The sequence below is a fragment of the Embiotoca jacksoni genome, unplaced genomic scaffold, assembly GCF_022577435.1.
Source record: "Embiotoca jacksoni isolate LCO1_2020_lvr unplaced genomic scaffold, fEmbJac1.0.p SCAF_7, whole genome shotgun sequence".
Taxonomy (NCBI): Eukaryota; Metazoa; Chordata; class Actinopteri; family Embiotocidae; genus Embiotoca; species Embiotoca jacksoni.
This window is the reverse complement of record NW_027185425.1, coordinates 11,607,957-11,622,257: the sequence shown is the minus strand read 5'-3', so window position 1 is coordinate 11,622,257 and position 14,301 is coordinate 11,607,957. Positions and strand designations below refer to the sequence as shown.

The window sequence follows — 14,301 nt, the reverse complement described above, 5'->3', positions numbered from 1 at the left end:
GGAACCAGAATCAGCAATACCTCTGGGAGAGCAGCTAAAAGCAAGACAGTGCATCATTCATAAATAATTACTCCATAACTGAAAATGTGAATGAAACTATGCCTTCACATGTTGTTTTATATAGCCTAAGTAAATTTGATCTCAGCCATCATTTCAATATTCTAGTGTATTTAAAAATGGACACAGAGACAATCTTACTTTGTTGTTTTCTGAGGGCTGCCAATAAGAGCTATCACATAACAGGTATTCTGTACTTTGTAGCTTTTTAAAAAAAATCATTTAAAAAAAAAAAAAAAAAGCCAAATATTTGTTGTTTCAAACTTCTCACATATGAGGATCTTTCTTTTGTTTTCTGTCGTACATGACTAAACTGGGCTTTACACTACTGATAAGGCAAATAAAGACATTTAAAGCTGTCACCCTTAGCTTTAGGAATTTGCGATATGTATATTGGACATATTTTGACAATTTTTAACTCACAACAATTGACTGATTAATAAGAAAAATAACCAATTAATCGGTAATGAACAGAGTCATTAATTGCAACCTTTATGCATCAATAAGCAAGAAGCATTTGTTCTTTAATTCATTACTTCATATGACATTATTTTCGCTCCTCATAAATGTTCCTAAATTTGTTCTAATTTAATTGCAGTCTTAATATTGTGTTTTAAATTATATCTTATTGTATTGTATCTCAAACTGGAATGAGTCTCGCTGAGACATTAACTTCCTAAACTTTTCCATGTCTTGTTCCTCTTTCCGCCGAATGTTGTGGCATTGTCATGTGTAAAGGCTTAGGATGATTACAAAATAATTTGAAAATAGAATAAGTACGCAGAGCCTAAGTTGAGGTTTGCTCCATCTGTCAACATATGACAGCTGCAGAGCAATTTTCATTGTGGTACGAGTGGTTTTGTGGGAAATGTGTACCCTCATTTATCTAAAATACATCCTAAGCTGTGGCTGCCGCTTCATTATTTGAGCAAGCTGCATGGGTTACAATGTGCATTTGTTCCTAAATGAAAAATCTTTGCTGAAATTTGACTGACTTGAGTACAGAGGAGAGAGGGTTGCAAGAGACTTTTGTGGTGGCGTGGGAGAAAGAGTGTGTGTGGGAGAGGGAGAAATATACATGGAGAAATTCAGAGAGGCAAGGAGGAAAACATCCATGCTCAATCACAGAAACAAGGAAACAGATGCTTTACAGTAGCTCCAGCTGTATCTGCAAGGAACTAAAGAAGGTCTGCATACTTTTAAAAACGCTTATGTGCAACAAAGAGGTCCGCCAACCACTAACTCACACAAGCCAGGGGACTGCAGGAGAAATTGCAAGTCCACTGAATCAATTTGTGCAAGTTATTTTTTAAGTTTACATCAATCAAAGATATTTATCTTTTTGGCTCTTCGTGCCTTTAAATTAAAGTGTCTCACTGTTGGAGTTTGACCATAAAATAATTGAATCAAGGTTTGGAACTATAGTGTCTGTGTAATTTACCCAAAATGATACGTCTTAAAAAACATCTTAAAAATCTTAAAAAACGTCTTAAAAATGTGATAGATATTCATTTCCGCCCAACACATGACTCTAGTACCCACTTTCCAGTTGATAAAATGCCACTCATACCCAAATGAGAAACTGTAAAACACTGCAAAAAGACTCAGTTTTTCCTTATTAAATATAGATTTTTGCAGACAACTTGCACCTAACTTTTCATGGCACCACAACCTTGTGTCCTGGAGCATATGATCCCTATTTTTTTTTAAACACAAAGTGTGTCATTGCCTATAGCTGATAGATGTTACTTGTGATACCAATCAGGCTACTGCAGGTCAACATTTTATTACAGTTAATAGGGCTGTATTATCTTAAAAATCAAATAAGAAAAATGCTATCATGCTCATTTATTATAGCCTTCATTTAACCAAGGACAAAAGTGACCTAACCAAGAAAGCAGCATAAACATGGTTGCAAAAAACTAATAATACACCTACAAATACACCTGACACACACAATAAAAAACTGAACATATGATCGATTTACAAGGTCAATGACAAATATCTAATTATGATGTATAATCTTTGGACTTTAAAAGCCACTAAAATGTATGAATTTTTTTTGATATACTTGAAAATAAATTTGACTCAGAGAAATGACTCATGTATTTATTTCTTTTAGGTTTAGACTACTGTGAGGTCCTCTTTGAAAATATTTGACTGGTTTGTATTTGACAATGCTGGATTGTAACTAAGTATGGGCTATTTACTCAAGTACTGTATTTACTACAAGTTTGAAGTACTTTTATTTCACTTGAGTATTTCCATTTTTGTGTAACTTTATACTTCTGTACATCTCAGGGCAAAATGTTGTGCTTTTTACTCCTTAGCATTTGTCTTACAGCTTTAGTAAGTTCAGAATAAAAATGTTGTACGCCTACTTTATACCTACATTTTTCTGATACGTTAAGTTTTGAATGCAGGACTTTTACCTGCAGTGGATTATTTTCAGTGCGGCCTACATTTAACCTCCTTAAGTAAATGATCTGAATACTTCTACGTCTGCTGTCGCTTTATTTCTGAGGACAGTTGAGTCCTTTCTGTCTTTGGGTGAGTGTACATTCACATTAATGTAAAGCACATAATGTTTACTTTGTGGTTAAGTGTTCCATTATTGCAATTGCACTACCTTGTACTCGCAGCAGAGCGTTTGGGTGACTGCTGCGCGTGTCATGCGCAGTGAGCGCAGTGAGCGCTGTCATGCGCAGTCGCGACCCGCTCGAACAAACTCCAACTCCCACAATTCCCGCGCGCGAGAGCGGTTTGACGAACACGCTTGCGACGCACAGCCAACATGTCGGACAAGAAACAAACAGTCGACCTGGGCTTACTGGAGGAGGACGACGAGTTTGAAGAATTCCCAGCCGAGGGTAAATAATATGAACTAAAATCTGTCCTGCTCAGTTTTTTTTTTTTTTGTGTTTTTTTTTTTTTTTTACTGTCTTGTCGGAGGCTGTTCCGGTTTTCGGTGCTGGGCCCTGCTGCAGTGACTCAGCTAGCCTAGCAACATTAGCTTCAGCAGTAGCGACGTTGACAAACCTGCGAGGAAACATGTCGCGATGAGTTGACTCGGTGGCAACCAAATTAAACTCATTGAGCTCCTTGTCCTTGTTATTTCTCCGTAAACGGGCCGCTGGACCGTTTCTTCTTGGTTATTTTACCTCCGCGTACACTACAGCTCATTAGCGGGCTAAACGCCAGCGAGCTTGTTAAAGATGACGTTTAAAGATGACGTCAGTCGCACCAGTTGTGTTTGTTTTTATAACTTTTTGTCGAATATATATTTTTTTAAATTTAAATCTGTAGTTATAATAATAATAAAACCGATGTTGGTGATGCTTCCTCTCCCAGATTGGACGGGGCTGGATGAAGACGAAGATGCTCACGTCTGGGAAGACAACTGGGATGATGACAACGTCGAGGATGATTTCTCAAACCAGCTGAGGTAGTTTGAACCTTCACCAACATTAAAACAAACATATCCTGTCATTGCCCAGTGCGTCAGGTAAACCAGAGGCTTGTTACAGTTGCACCAGTTAATAATCATAAATGCCACGACTGTTTCTATTCTTGATGTCATACTTGCAGGTCAAATCCTCCTCTTCAACCGTGCATGTAAGACATTGAGGTCCTTCGTTATATATATATATATATATATATATATATATATATATATATATATATATAATATATATTAGTGTATATATATATATATATATACACTAATTGGAGCCGACAGTAACACGTTTCTTCAGATAAAGTAAATATTTAAGGTGGCATAAAGACCCACCAAAACATTTGCAATACAGCTGCTTCCAGTCATTTTTGTTGTTTGAGAGTAAGGTATATTATACCGTTCCACTACATACGCATGTCATTACATCAACAAGCTAGAATATTACCATTATCAAGATTTTGTTTTTATCTTATTCAAATTTACACCAATATTATCATGAATATTACACTATGGCACACCCCTAATTTATGTAATGTGTTATTCTCAGTCATGTGCTTTTTTTAAAGTATGTTTACAGGACCTAAACCTTTTTGGGACATTTAACTCACATTGTTTTTTTTATAACCATATGTGTAGAAGGAGTACTATTTTATCTTTTGAATGGGAAATTAGATTAACCATCGTAAACGATGTTGGTCACAGTCAGCATTTAAACACGGCTTCATTTATTATTCTTAAATGAAATATTCAGGAATAGAAATATGATTTGATGGTTTAATGTGCTAATAAACACTTGAAATGCATTGAATGTAGGACTCTCTGACTCTGAGACACTGGCTGGACAAAGCTGAAGACGATCTGTATGAGATATAGAAATACTTAAACAGACTGAGATATTTCAAGTTGTAGCAACTACTTTTGTATCGCACTGGCCCTAATATTTGTGTTTGTTCTGTGACAATCAATATGAAAAACAGTCAAATTTAAGTTAAAATGTAAAGTTAAGTTGTTTTTTTTCTGATCTACAGCTTGAATTGTAGGACAGTGACACTGCACATCAACAAAATGCTTTTTAGGAAGCTACTTGCAGGTTTCTCTTTGATATAATTGCAGCATCAAAACTGCATTTTTTTTTTTTTTTCAACTTAATTTGTAGGCCTTGTCCTGCTCCTCTTCAGGTGCCGAGATTGCTGTTAATGGCAGTCTGACACCACATACGTCACTTTTATGAAATTGTGCTGTAAACACATCAAAAACAAGAAAGACAAAATGTCAGAAAGTACATTAACTACGTCGAGTTTAACAGGGTTGATGTTTGAATGGAGTTTTGCATCACACATCATAAGATCTGTCATGTTTTCACGGCTCAAACTTAAACACATAATCAATAACTGTTGATAGATAAATGGGTGCTCTGTTTTTATGCGAGTACACTTTAGACAGCAATATGCCATTGTTTTATTTAGGCCAATTACGATGGCCGTACTATTAAGTTGTTTCTTAAAGATATCATTATCGTTAAAGGGCACAGCTGCCATATATATGTAATCATCAAATCCATAGTTGCATGCATTATGCAATATTTATATAGTTTTTCACTCCCATCTCTTAATGGTTCTTACAATCAATAGTAGAGGGTACTTATGCCTCAACCACCCACCTGTAATCATCTCTGCTGACTTGATCTTTCTATTTTTCTTTTCCTCCCTGCAGAGCTGAGCTCGAAAAACATGGTTACAAGATGGAGACGTCATAGTGGCTGACAAGGCCTCTCTGTACTCCATGACATTGGATATGGACATTTATATTTGAGTATTCCTGGTTGACCGCAAGAAAAGATTTGAGGATGTTAATTTGTTTCTTTTTTTTGTAAAAAAAAATATTGATGGAAGTAAAATGTTTTGAGGAAACCATTCTTTTGGGGATTTTTTTTTAAACTGACCAATTACACTGCAAATGTTTAGTTGATGGCATTTATAGTTATAAATTAGTTTATGCATTATATTTAGGTTTATTTTACATTTCTGTGTGCAATCCAGATAAATAATATATAATCTGACCTGCAGATTAATCCCAGACATTTAACCTGAAGAAATTGGTTGGATTTCTTTAGTTATCATCAAAACTTTGCTAAACTCGAGCAAGCTTTATTTACCTTTATTCATGCAGTATAACCACTGGATAGATGATGCTCCAATGGTCATTACCAGAAATTGAGCCCGTTCTTCCGTTTCATCTAGTGGTTGGACTCCTTGTATCCTTTGGCACATACACTAAATCCATTTTTGCTGTTATGGAAGATGACTCAGGGTTTGGCTAAAGTATCGACAAATTACAGTCTTTGTAAGAACTGTTGATCTCCTCAGACGCACACCTGCCAAGTCAACACAATCTACCTGTAATGGGAGGCTTGTTATTGCCCTCTGACACATTGTGCATTTATGTTGGACTACGTGAATTTTGCATGATATTACTCGGGTTCAAGTGCTCAGCAGATATTCGGGATCATTTTTGGAGCAAGCATACTTTTGTGAAAGGCTCTGTTTATTGAAACTGTCAAAGTGATGTCTGCATCATCGAGGGAGAGAGAACAAAAGTGCACACGAGAAAATGGAGATGTACACATGTTCACAGTGGAAGTATACACAATGCAAACAAGTGTGAGTAAGTGTGCTTGTGTTGCATGTGGGGCACACACACGCACGCACACACACACACACACACACACAGAGGCAGTTCCTCTGCACTGCTGTATAACAGCCCCCTTCCCTCTCAACCCCACAGTGCCGGGCTTAGTCCCTGAAGGAGGGATTATCCACTGCCGTGTTTGTCAGAGACAGGGAGGAGGTCTCAGCATGGGGCCTCCCGGCCTGCCATGCCTGGGCCTGCCCCTACTGCCAGCCAGGCCCTGCTCTTCCGCTTGGCGCAGCGGGGACTCTTGTACTGAACCAGAGGCCAATTTATCCCCGCCACACTCCCCCGGCAAAAATGATTTCTCTCAGTGTTTTGTCGACTCTCGGTCCCAGGGTCCTAATGAGGTGAAATGGATGCCAGTAAGACCGAGGCTGCAAGAGCCGCTTTCATCCCGAGAATAATATCCATCCTCCACCTCCAGAAGGGGAAAGGAACCTGAAAATGTTTATTAAAGTACTGTATTTATGTACATTTATTGTCTGTATTTTCTCATTTCAGATGAGAAATACTTATTTATTTCATTTAGTGATTGGTTACTTAAAAGATTAAGGCTTTTTGGCAGAATACAGAGTTGGCAGTAGTGTGTTAGCTTCACTTGAACATTAATATACTGATTAAGTTTCTTAATTAAGTCTTCTTTAGAATGAAATCCTAAATTAAAAAATATTGTCAGTGCGGTGAGATACTTTCAACTGTTTGCAATAGAAATCAATTCTGAAGAATTTTTCAGAAATGACTGTACCTAAAAACATTAAAGAATGACAGGAAATGGCATTAGAAAAATGAAGTGTACTAAAACTAGTACATGGAAATGGTTGGCCTTTCTCAAACATTTGATCGTCTTTGGAAAAATCTCTCAATGAAGATATTGTAAGATGACACCTAAAATTGACATAGGCAATTTCATAATTTAGATAAATGAAACTGATGAGTCACATGAAGAAAAAAAACTACATTTATTAAGACTTTTAAATCAATAAAATTACAATCAGATCATTAGATGCCAATGAGGGAGCGAGAGGTAGAATAAATCTCTGACATTGGTGTTGTCTTTGCTATTGAAGTGTCATCATGCCAAAAACGATCTTTCTAAGGCCTTCAGAAGAAAGGTTGTGGATGCCAATAATCTGGAAAAGAATTTAACAAGATGTCTTGATGTCCCTAATATGTCATCAGAGGATCTGCAGGTATTTTTTTGCAACTGTTGGTGTCTACATGGACATGCGAGTCAAAGATAATTGTTTGGCCACAGTAGCAGGAGACCAAAGACAGCTTTCCAGAAGAGATTTGCACCCCATTGAGATGTGGGAGGGTTTGAAATGGAAAGTACTTGCAATTAAACCCTCAAACATTTTGCAACTAAAGGATGGAGGAGTAGTAAAAAGAATCCTGCAAGTCGATGTCGGACTGGTGGACGTGATGTAAAACACCAACAAGAAGGTATTTCTGCTAAACGGGTGTAATACAAGCTCCTGATGTCAAGAAGTTCTTCCTTTTTCTAAAGAAGAATATTACATCCATTCACATTGTAAAGAATAAATGGATGAAAAAGCTGGACATGTTTGTTTATCTATGGGCACTGTTTTAAAGCGGGTCATATGTTTGCTTTTCTAAATATCTTTTTATTTTTTTTAAAAGCCAACAATTTCCATGACAACTAATTCAGTGAAATATTTGAAAATCTTAGAAACATTTTCATTAGCCGACTTTTTTTACTTGTACATCAGACTCAAACTACAAATAAAAAAAAAAACTTTTTGCAGTCGAATGAATTGCAACAAATACTTAATTTAACAAACAGTAATATTGGTAATTGCCGCAATAATATTATCAGTAATCTAAATTTAGGTACATTGACTGGGACATTGATACATTGATAATCAGTTGTTTCATTACATTTAATAACATCAAATACTTAGACATTTAATAAAATACATTTTGAACACAACATAACATTTTAAGTATTGATCAGCGTTGATTTACCAGCACTGTTTGCTGTTTTTACATCAGATTATAGTTGGAGTCATTCCGCAATTGAAAGTGTTACACTCAGATTTTGACTTTAAAAGATGGAAGAGGTTGCAGTGAAACTTTAACATCCCTGTTTACCAGCAGTTATTGTCCCAATCAGCTGTATAACACAGGCCAACAGCTCTCCTGTGCCCGTACTGTGTGCTCCAGATGCTACTGATTCACACGTCACTGAAGATTATATATATATATTGTTGGCAAATACAGCAGGACATCAAGCATGGTCACGTGTTCATCAGCTGGACTCAAAGAGATCAGAATCAGATATGCGGGATACTCAGATCTGTTAATGCCCGTGAAACTAAGGGGCCCGGGGCAAGATGATTATTGGGAGGTTTGGGAAGTCGGTGAAGTGAGAGAATCGGTAAGTGAGAGCAACAGAGGAGGACTTGTGACCATTTTGTTTGTGCCGAGAGCGTAAGATTGGTCCCTTGTGTTTGGCACTGCGAGGGCCTCGATGGGCCCTCAATATTCAACCTCACACAGATCGCCAAGCTTTTCAGTGTCTCTGCGCTGGTTCTTCTTTCATCCCATTCAATCACGGCTTTAATTTCTGTAAGCTTTTTTTTATATATTTTTTTGTTCCTTTGTGACCCACATGATTCACCTTGACCACGGATGGCTCGGCTGATATTGACTGATATGAAGAGAACTGGACAACAATCTGCTGGGTGAATATCTCAACAGCACTGAACGGCTCAATTTTAAATACTAAACATTTTTCTGAAGAAAAGTTCTCTGTCCACGTTTAGTTTTCAAACAGAAATTCAAGTGGTGTAGTCTAATACTTTCATCATATTTAATCCAAAATGTGTCAAATTCTGTGAACTGATTCTCGTCTTTCTGAATGCACCGACTCTACAAAAAGCATTTTCTTATTTGCAAATGGTTTTCCCTCGGCCCACGCAGTTCTGAGACCACATGTAAGAGAGCAGCCAATGGAACTGTGGCGAGGACTATTTCATAACACTTCATGTTGGGAGATGGCAGATCCATTGTTCTCAAGGCCCACCAGCCTGTGGGCGAGAGTCCCTGCTGTGTCTACACTGAAGACACACACCAGCCTCCCAGGCTATATTTTCCTCTCTTTTTCTGCAGACACTGGAGGCTACTGTGACCGTTCCAGCTCTCTCTCCCACTGCCACAGGCCTTGCTCTCTCTGCGTCTCCCCTCTCCAATCCCTTCACCAGCGAGTCAGGGTGAAGACGAAGCTGCCGCTGCACAGCTAGGAAGCATGCAGCTGCTACTATAATAGCCCTAATTGCACGTTTCTTTTGTTGGGCTGAAATTAGCGGTGGGGCTACAATACTACTACTAAAACCCCCAAAAATCTCCCAAGTAAAAATGGCGGGGTGAGAGTTGAAAAAAAAAAAAGAAAAAAAAAAAAGACACTCTGGGGTGCGTTTATCAGTGAGACTGCCAACCCACTGCCGAATGGCCCACACCTGCATGCTAGCACCCCCGCTAAAGTAAACACAGATAATAAGGTATAATTACTTTAGAAAATAATAACGAGGAGCAACCCTCCAGATCCCCCTTCCCTCAGTGACAAAGGGCTGCCTGTTTTTTGTGGGGGGTGAAACAGCCCCAAAGGACGCTGGCGAGTGCCCTATCAAAAGACCTGAGGGCCCTACTGAGGGTCCCTTATAGGACAGCCATCAGTGTCAAGGAGTACTGAGGCTTTTAAGTCTCTTCTACCCTAACTGCCTCAATTAACCAGTATGGATTGACCACGGGCTACTTTTTCCGCTCCATTCATTCTCATCAAAATGATCCTGTGTTGTCTTGAATGGTTTCCCCCCCCTTTTCGATGGGATCAGAGGAAACTCACAGTATGTATCTATGATTATACCAAGAATATGGTGTGCAATGTAAAATAAGGATTGAAGCATCTGTATGTGGACATAAACATAGATAATACAGCGTGAAATGTCCATGATGCTCAAATAAACTTATCCTTAAAAGCCAAAATACTGCAATCTATGTGCTTTTCTTGACTCAATATCTCTTATGATAGATTTATAAAAATGTAGGCTTAAAAAATTAGAGTAGGGCTGAAGCAGCAGGAAACCTGAAAGTCACAGATATAACAGACAGTGACCGTGGTGTTTATAGTATGGTCGCCCAGTCACCTGACCTCTTACATCTGTCCCACCTTTACATCAAGAACCACACTGAAAAGAAGTGTTGTGTTAAAGCAAAAGTCAAATGTTCAGGGAAATTGGCTTTACTGGCAGGGAGCAAGATTAACCCGATACCACGCTCATATCCGACAAATACCAAGCAGGAACCAGAGGATTATTTTAGCATAGCACAAATTTATAGCCTCCCTTTGTAGCAAAATCCATACACAAGCGCTTAGAAAGCTCACTACTTAACATGCCCTTTAGTTTATATTTTCTCCAAACCAACGTGTAAAGCCAACAATTTGCTGTTTTACAGGGGGTTATGTCTGACTATTTCTTGGGTCTGTGCAGTTGTCAGGCAACCAGTGGATGCAGGAAGTTAACTGGTTCCAGCCAAAAATAATCTGGCACATAACCCGCCGTCATAAAATGGTTAATTGATGTTTTTCTGTTTTCCCCTATTTGCAGTCTTTGTGCAAAACTAAGATCAGGCCTCTGGCTGTTGCCTTACAGTACAGTTCAGTAGACATTAGAGACGTATCAATCCGCTCATTTAACTCTGCAAGAAAGCAAATATTTCCTTTAACTATCTATCAGTGTTTGTATGTGATATAATGTCCTTCTTCAATTAACAAAATAAACATGGATGCAGCATGGACACCGCTATGTCACTGCAGGATTTGTGTGTTAATTCAAAGCCCCAAAAAGCCAACTTGCCATTTACTTTAATAAAGCAGCATAAACTGACTCTGCTTTGATCTTTAGAAAACTAAAGAAGTGTTCATTTTAAGAGTGAGCACTGAGTGCCAATTGGGCCCAAAATTTCATAGCTGTGGTTGTGGGGAAAATCTAAAATGGAAATATTTGACTCCGCCTATAACTAGCAGATACAATATCTGGGTCTTATTTCATGCTTTGCTCTGACACCCCTATGTGTTTTTATGAGTGCCATCACAGCTCAGCTGAAAATGTGGCTAAACTCATTGGAGCATATGAACATGACACTGGATAGTTCAGACAGTGTGGGGATCACGCCATGGCCTCACTGTCACTTAAATCCGTCCAGACTTTAACCCGATCTGACATGTTGGCACACACAAAGAAACAGATGGGTATGTTTCAGTTTAATGCTATCCCTATGAAAACACAAAGCTCTGGTTGGATGTCAGGACAGATTATGAGCACCCTGTTTTAGTCGTACGGTTTATGACACGATCCATCTTGCAGGCTTTTGACAGATAAATGTGTAATTTTACAGAGGTGAAAAACATGTAAAGTCTATAGTGCCCTTCAAAGTCAATACTACATATGTGTTCAAAATTGAGTCAGGACAGAATCTGACTCTCTGACATCTTCATTTTATCATGTAAAAATTGGAACTGTGGGTGGAAAAACAGAATATACATTTGTAAGAAGTAGGAGACAAAGGTAAAAACCACACTGCAGTAATTGCACTCTGGCTAGTTATAATAGCAGGTGAGATAGTCTTACCTAAAGGTAATTATCGTACATTTTCCTGTTCTTTCTTAGCCTGGTATTACCAGACACAAATGTACTGCGTGAATTTGGTCTGTCCACACTCCACTTAGGATTGTTTCCACCACCCTGGGCTAATTTTGAAAAATAGTGGGGCAGCCTTTAACCAATTGGCTCAGAACACCATATGATGTGTGTTGTGCACTAAAGCTCGCCAAGCTGTAAAGTCAGGCATTGTTCTTGATCTCTCTTCAGTTCCTTGATATTTGCTAGAATGGCTACAGCTGCTTGTATCCCTTTGTCTAACTCTACCACTGTTGGAACTATTTTGAAAGAGTTGCTTGACTGCAGCGTCATCACATTTAACCACTCCCACCGGTCACTGGTCTGTCCTTCAGAGTGGCTGAGCGAACCTTTATGCGAACAGGGTTTCCAGACTGAAGCTGTGAGCAACAGGCAGGCAGAAACAGGCTAATTCTTTCTTTTTTGTTGCTCCAACATCTTTGTGTTGTGTATAATACACAAATAAGGTAGTGTAAAAATTTGATATTGGAGATAAAAAGTAACACCAGATACACGACTCAACTTCACTCAGTTTTATTTATATAACACCCTTCATACAACAGTTCATCCAAAAGTACAACACAAGTAGGCTACAATAAAAACCAGAAAGAAAAACAATGGAATTGTAAAACAATCTAAAAACAATAAAACCCCATTAAAACAATGAACCCACTAGACATAGTAGACAAAGGTATCTACCCAAGTAGGGCAGCAGTAGCTGCCATGGTTGCAGAGTCTGATTGCAGTGAAGTTGAAGTAGTTGTAGTAGTTAAGCAAACTTTAATTCACACATCTATTTAATGACAAAATAATATTTTGAACCAGCCAAGTAGTTCAAATTGATAAGGAAACACCCCTGCAACCTTTAGATTCTGCAAACATAAAGTGCAGGGAAAAACTTTTTTGGCCTATTCCTGACCTGGCCTGACCTTAAGCATTTTACTTACTTAAGTTATAAGTTAGCTAAGGAGGAGTTACGTGATTGGTGATTATTGTCTGTGAAATGAAAAAGCCGTGACTACTTTTTTCATTAATGAACAACCCAATTTAATAATAGGCCAGGCAACCAGCCTACGCTGTGAAATAACAAACATAACTGAAGTAGTAACTCTCGCTCAGTAAATGTTTTGCATCTATTTGTGGAGTTCAGTACTTTTATCAACAAAAAAGGGAGGATAATAGCTGCTGTGATTAATGGTCTAATGTAAAGTGAATCAGTGTTGCATGTGAGTCATCCTCATGCCATTATTAAACCATAATGTGCAACCGAGCCGAATGGCCCTGCGAGGATGGCAGCCTGTTTTTAACTGTGACGTCTGTGGCAACAACACTCCCCCGCTGTGTTTCCTTCCCCTATGCCAATGATACCTGGCAATTAGGGAGTTTGTTTTCTATTTTTACTCCCAGATTTTAGCCCTGTCCCCTCCCTAAACCTTCAATATTTGAACACACCGGCTCAGCCATCCACCTGTCCTGCTGCACTTAAAAGCATTGGACAGTGAAGGAAGAGAAATTAACGGGGGGGGACAATTTAGACACCGGAGAGGCTTTTTCCGCCAGAGCAATAAAGCACACTTGATGTTATTATCATCTGTGGTGAATTATCAGGCCTCTGATAATTGTAATTAATCAATCATCAGGCTCACTCATGCACTCCCATGAAACCCAACATCACTGTAGATCAACCTGAGTGTAGTGTTGACCTATGAGAAATCAATGTGCAGCCATGATCTGTAGAGCGTCTTTGAGTTGGATCACGTCGTTAGAGCGTGGTTAATTACGTGTCACAGTATCTGCTTTTAAACTATATGAGAGAGGGAAACAATTACAGGAAAAGTCCATTGAAGACCTTTAACATTGCACAATCCCGCTTAAGTGAGTATAAAAAGGTTGCAGGACAAATTCAACTCCTCGAATTGCATCGATCATTTTCACCACATTCAACCAAAAACCTCACCACTTCACTGTGTGGCCGAGTTTTAAAACAATAGCACATGTTTAAAAAGAGAGCACAATGACAGACAAACTCATGAAATAGGACATAACATTCTCTCTCTCCCTTCAGTGTCTTTGCATTTCATCACTCTCTTTCTTTCTTTCACACACACACACACACACACACACACACGCACACGCACACGCACACACACACACACACACACACACACACACACACACACACACACACACACACACATGTCTGGAAATGCTGGGTGGGAGGCCTTGGCCCAGCCACAGTCGACTGGTCCCAGTCCCAACAAGGAAACAATTAATCATGTGTGAGCAGCTGTCTGAGTGTCTGCTCTCTGGACAACAACAACACTCAGCCATTTATCTCCCCTCAAGGCAGGACGGACAGCCAGCACACCATGCAGGCATGCACTCTCTCATCCTCAA

At 38.8% G+C, this 14,301-nt stretch overlaps 1 protein-coding gene across 1 annotated transcript; it reads left to right on the top strand.

The window, feature by feature from the left end:
• Nucleotides 1-2,805: 2,805 nt before the first annotated feature.
• Nucleotides 2,806-5,424, top strand: sem1 (SEM1 26S proteasome subunit). Its single transcript, XM_069176797.1, has 3 exons — nucleotides 2,806-2,927; nucleotides 3,409-3,502; nucleotides 5,228-5,424. Exons 1-3 carry the CDS (start codon nucleotides 2,852-2,854, stop codon nucleotides 5,268-5,270), a joined length of 213 nt encoding a protein of 70 aa, XP_069032898.1. The 5' UTR covers nucleotides 2,806-2,851; the 3' UTR covers nucleotides 5,271-5,424.
• The last annotated feature ends 8,877 nt before the right edge of the window (nucleotides 5,425-14,301 follow it).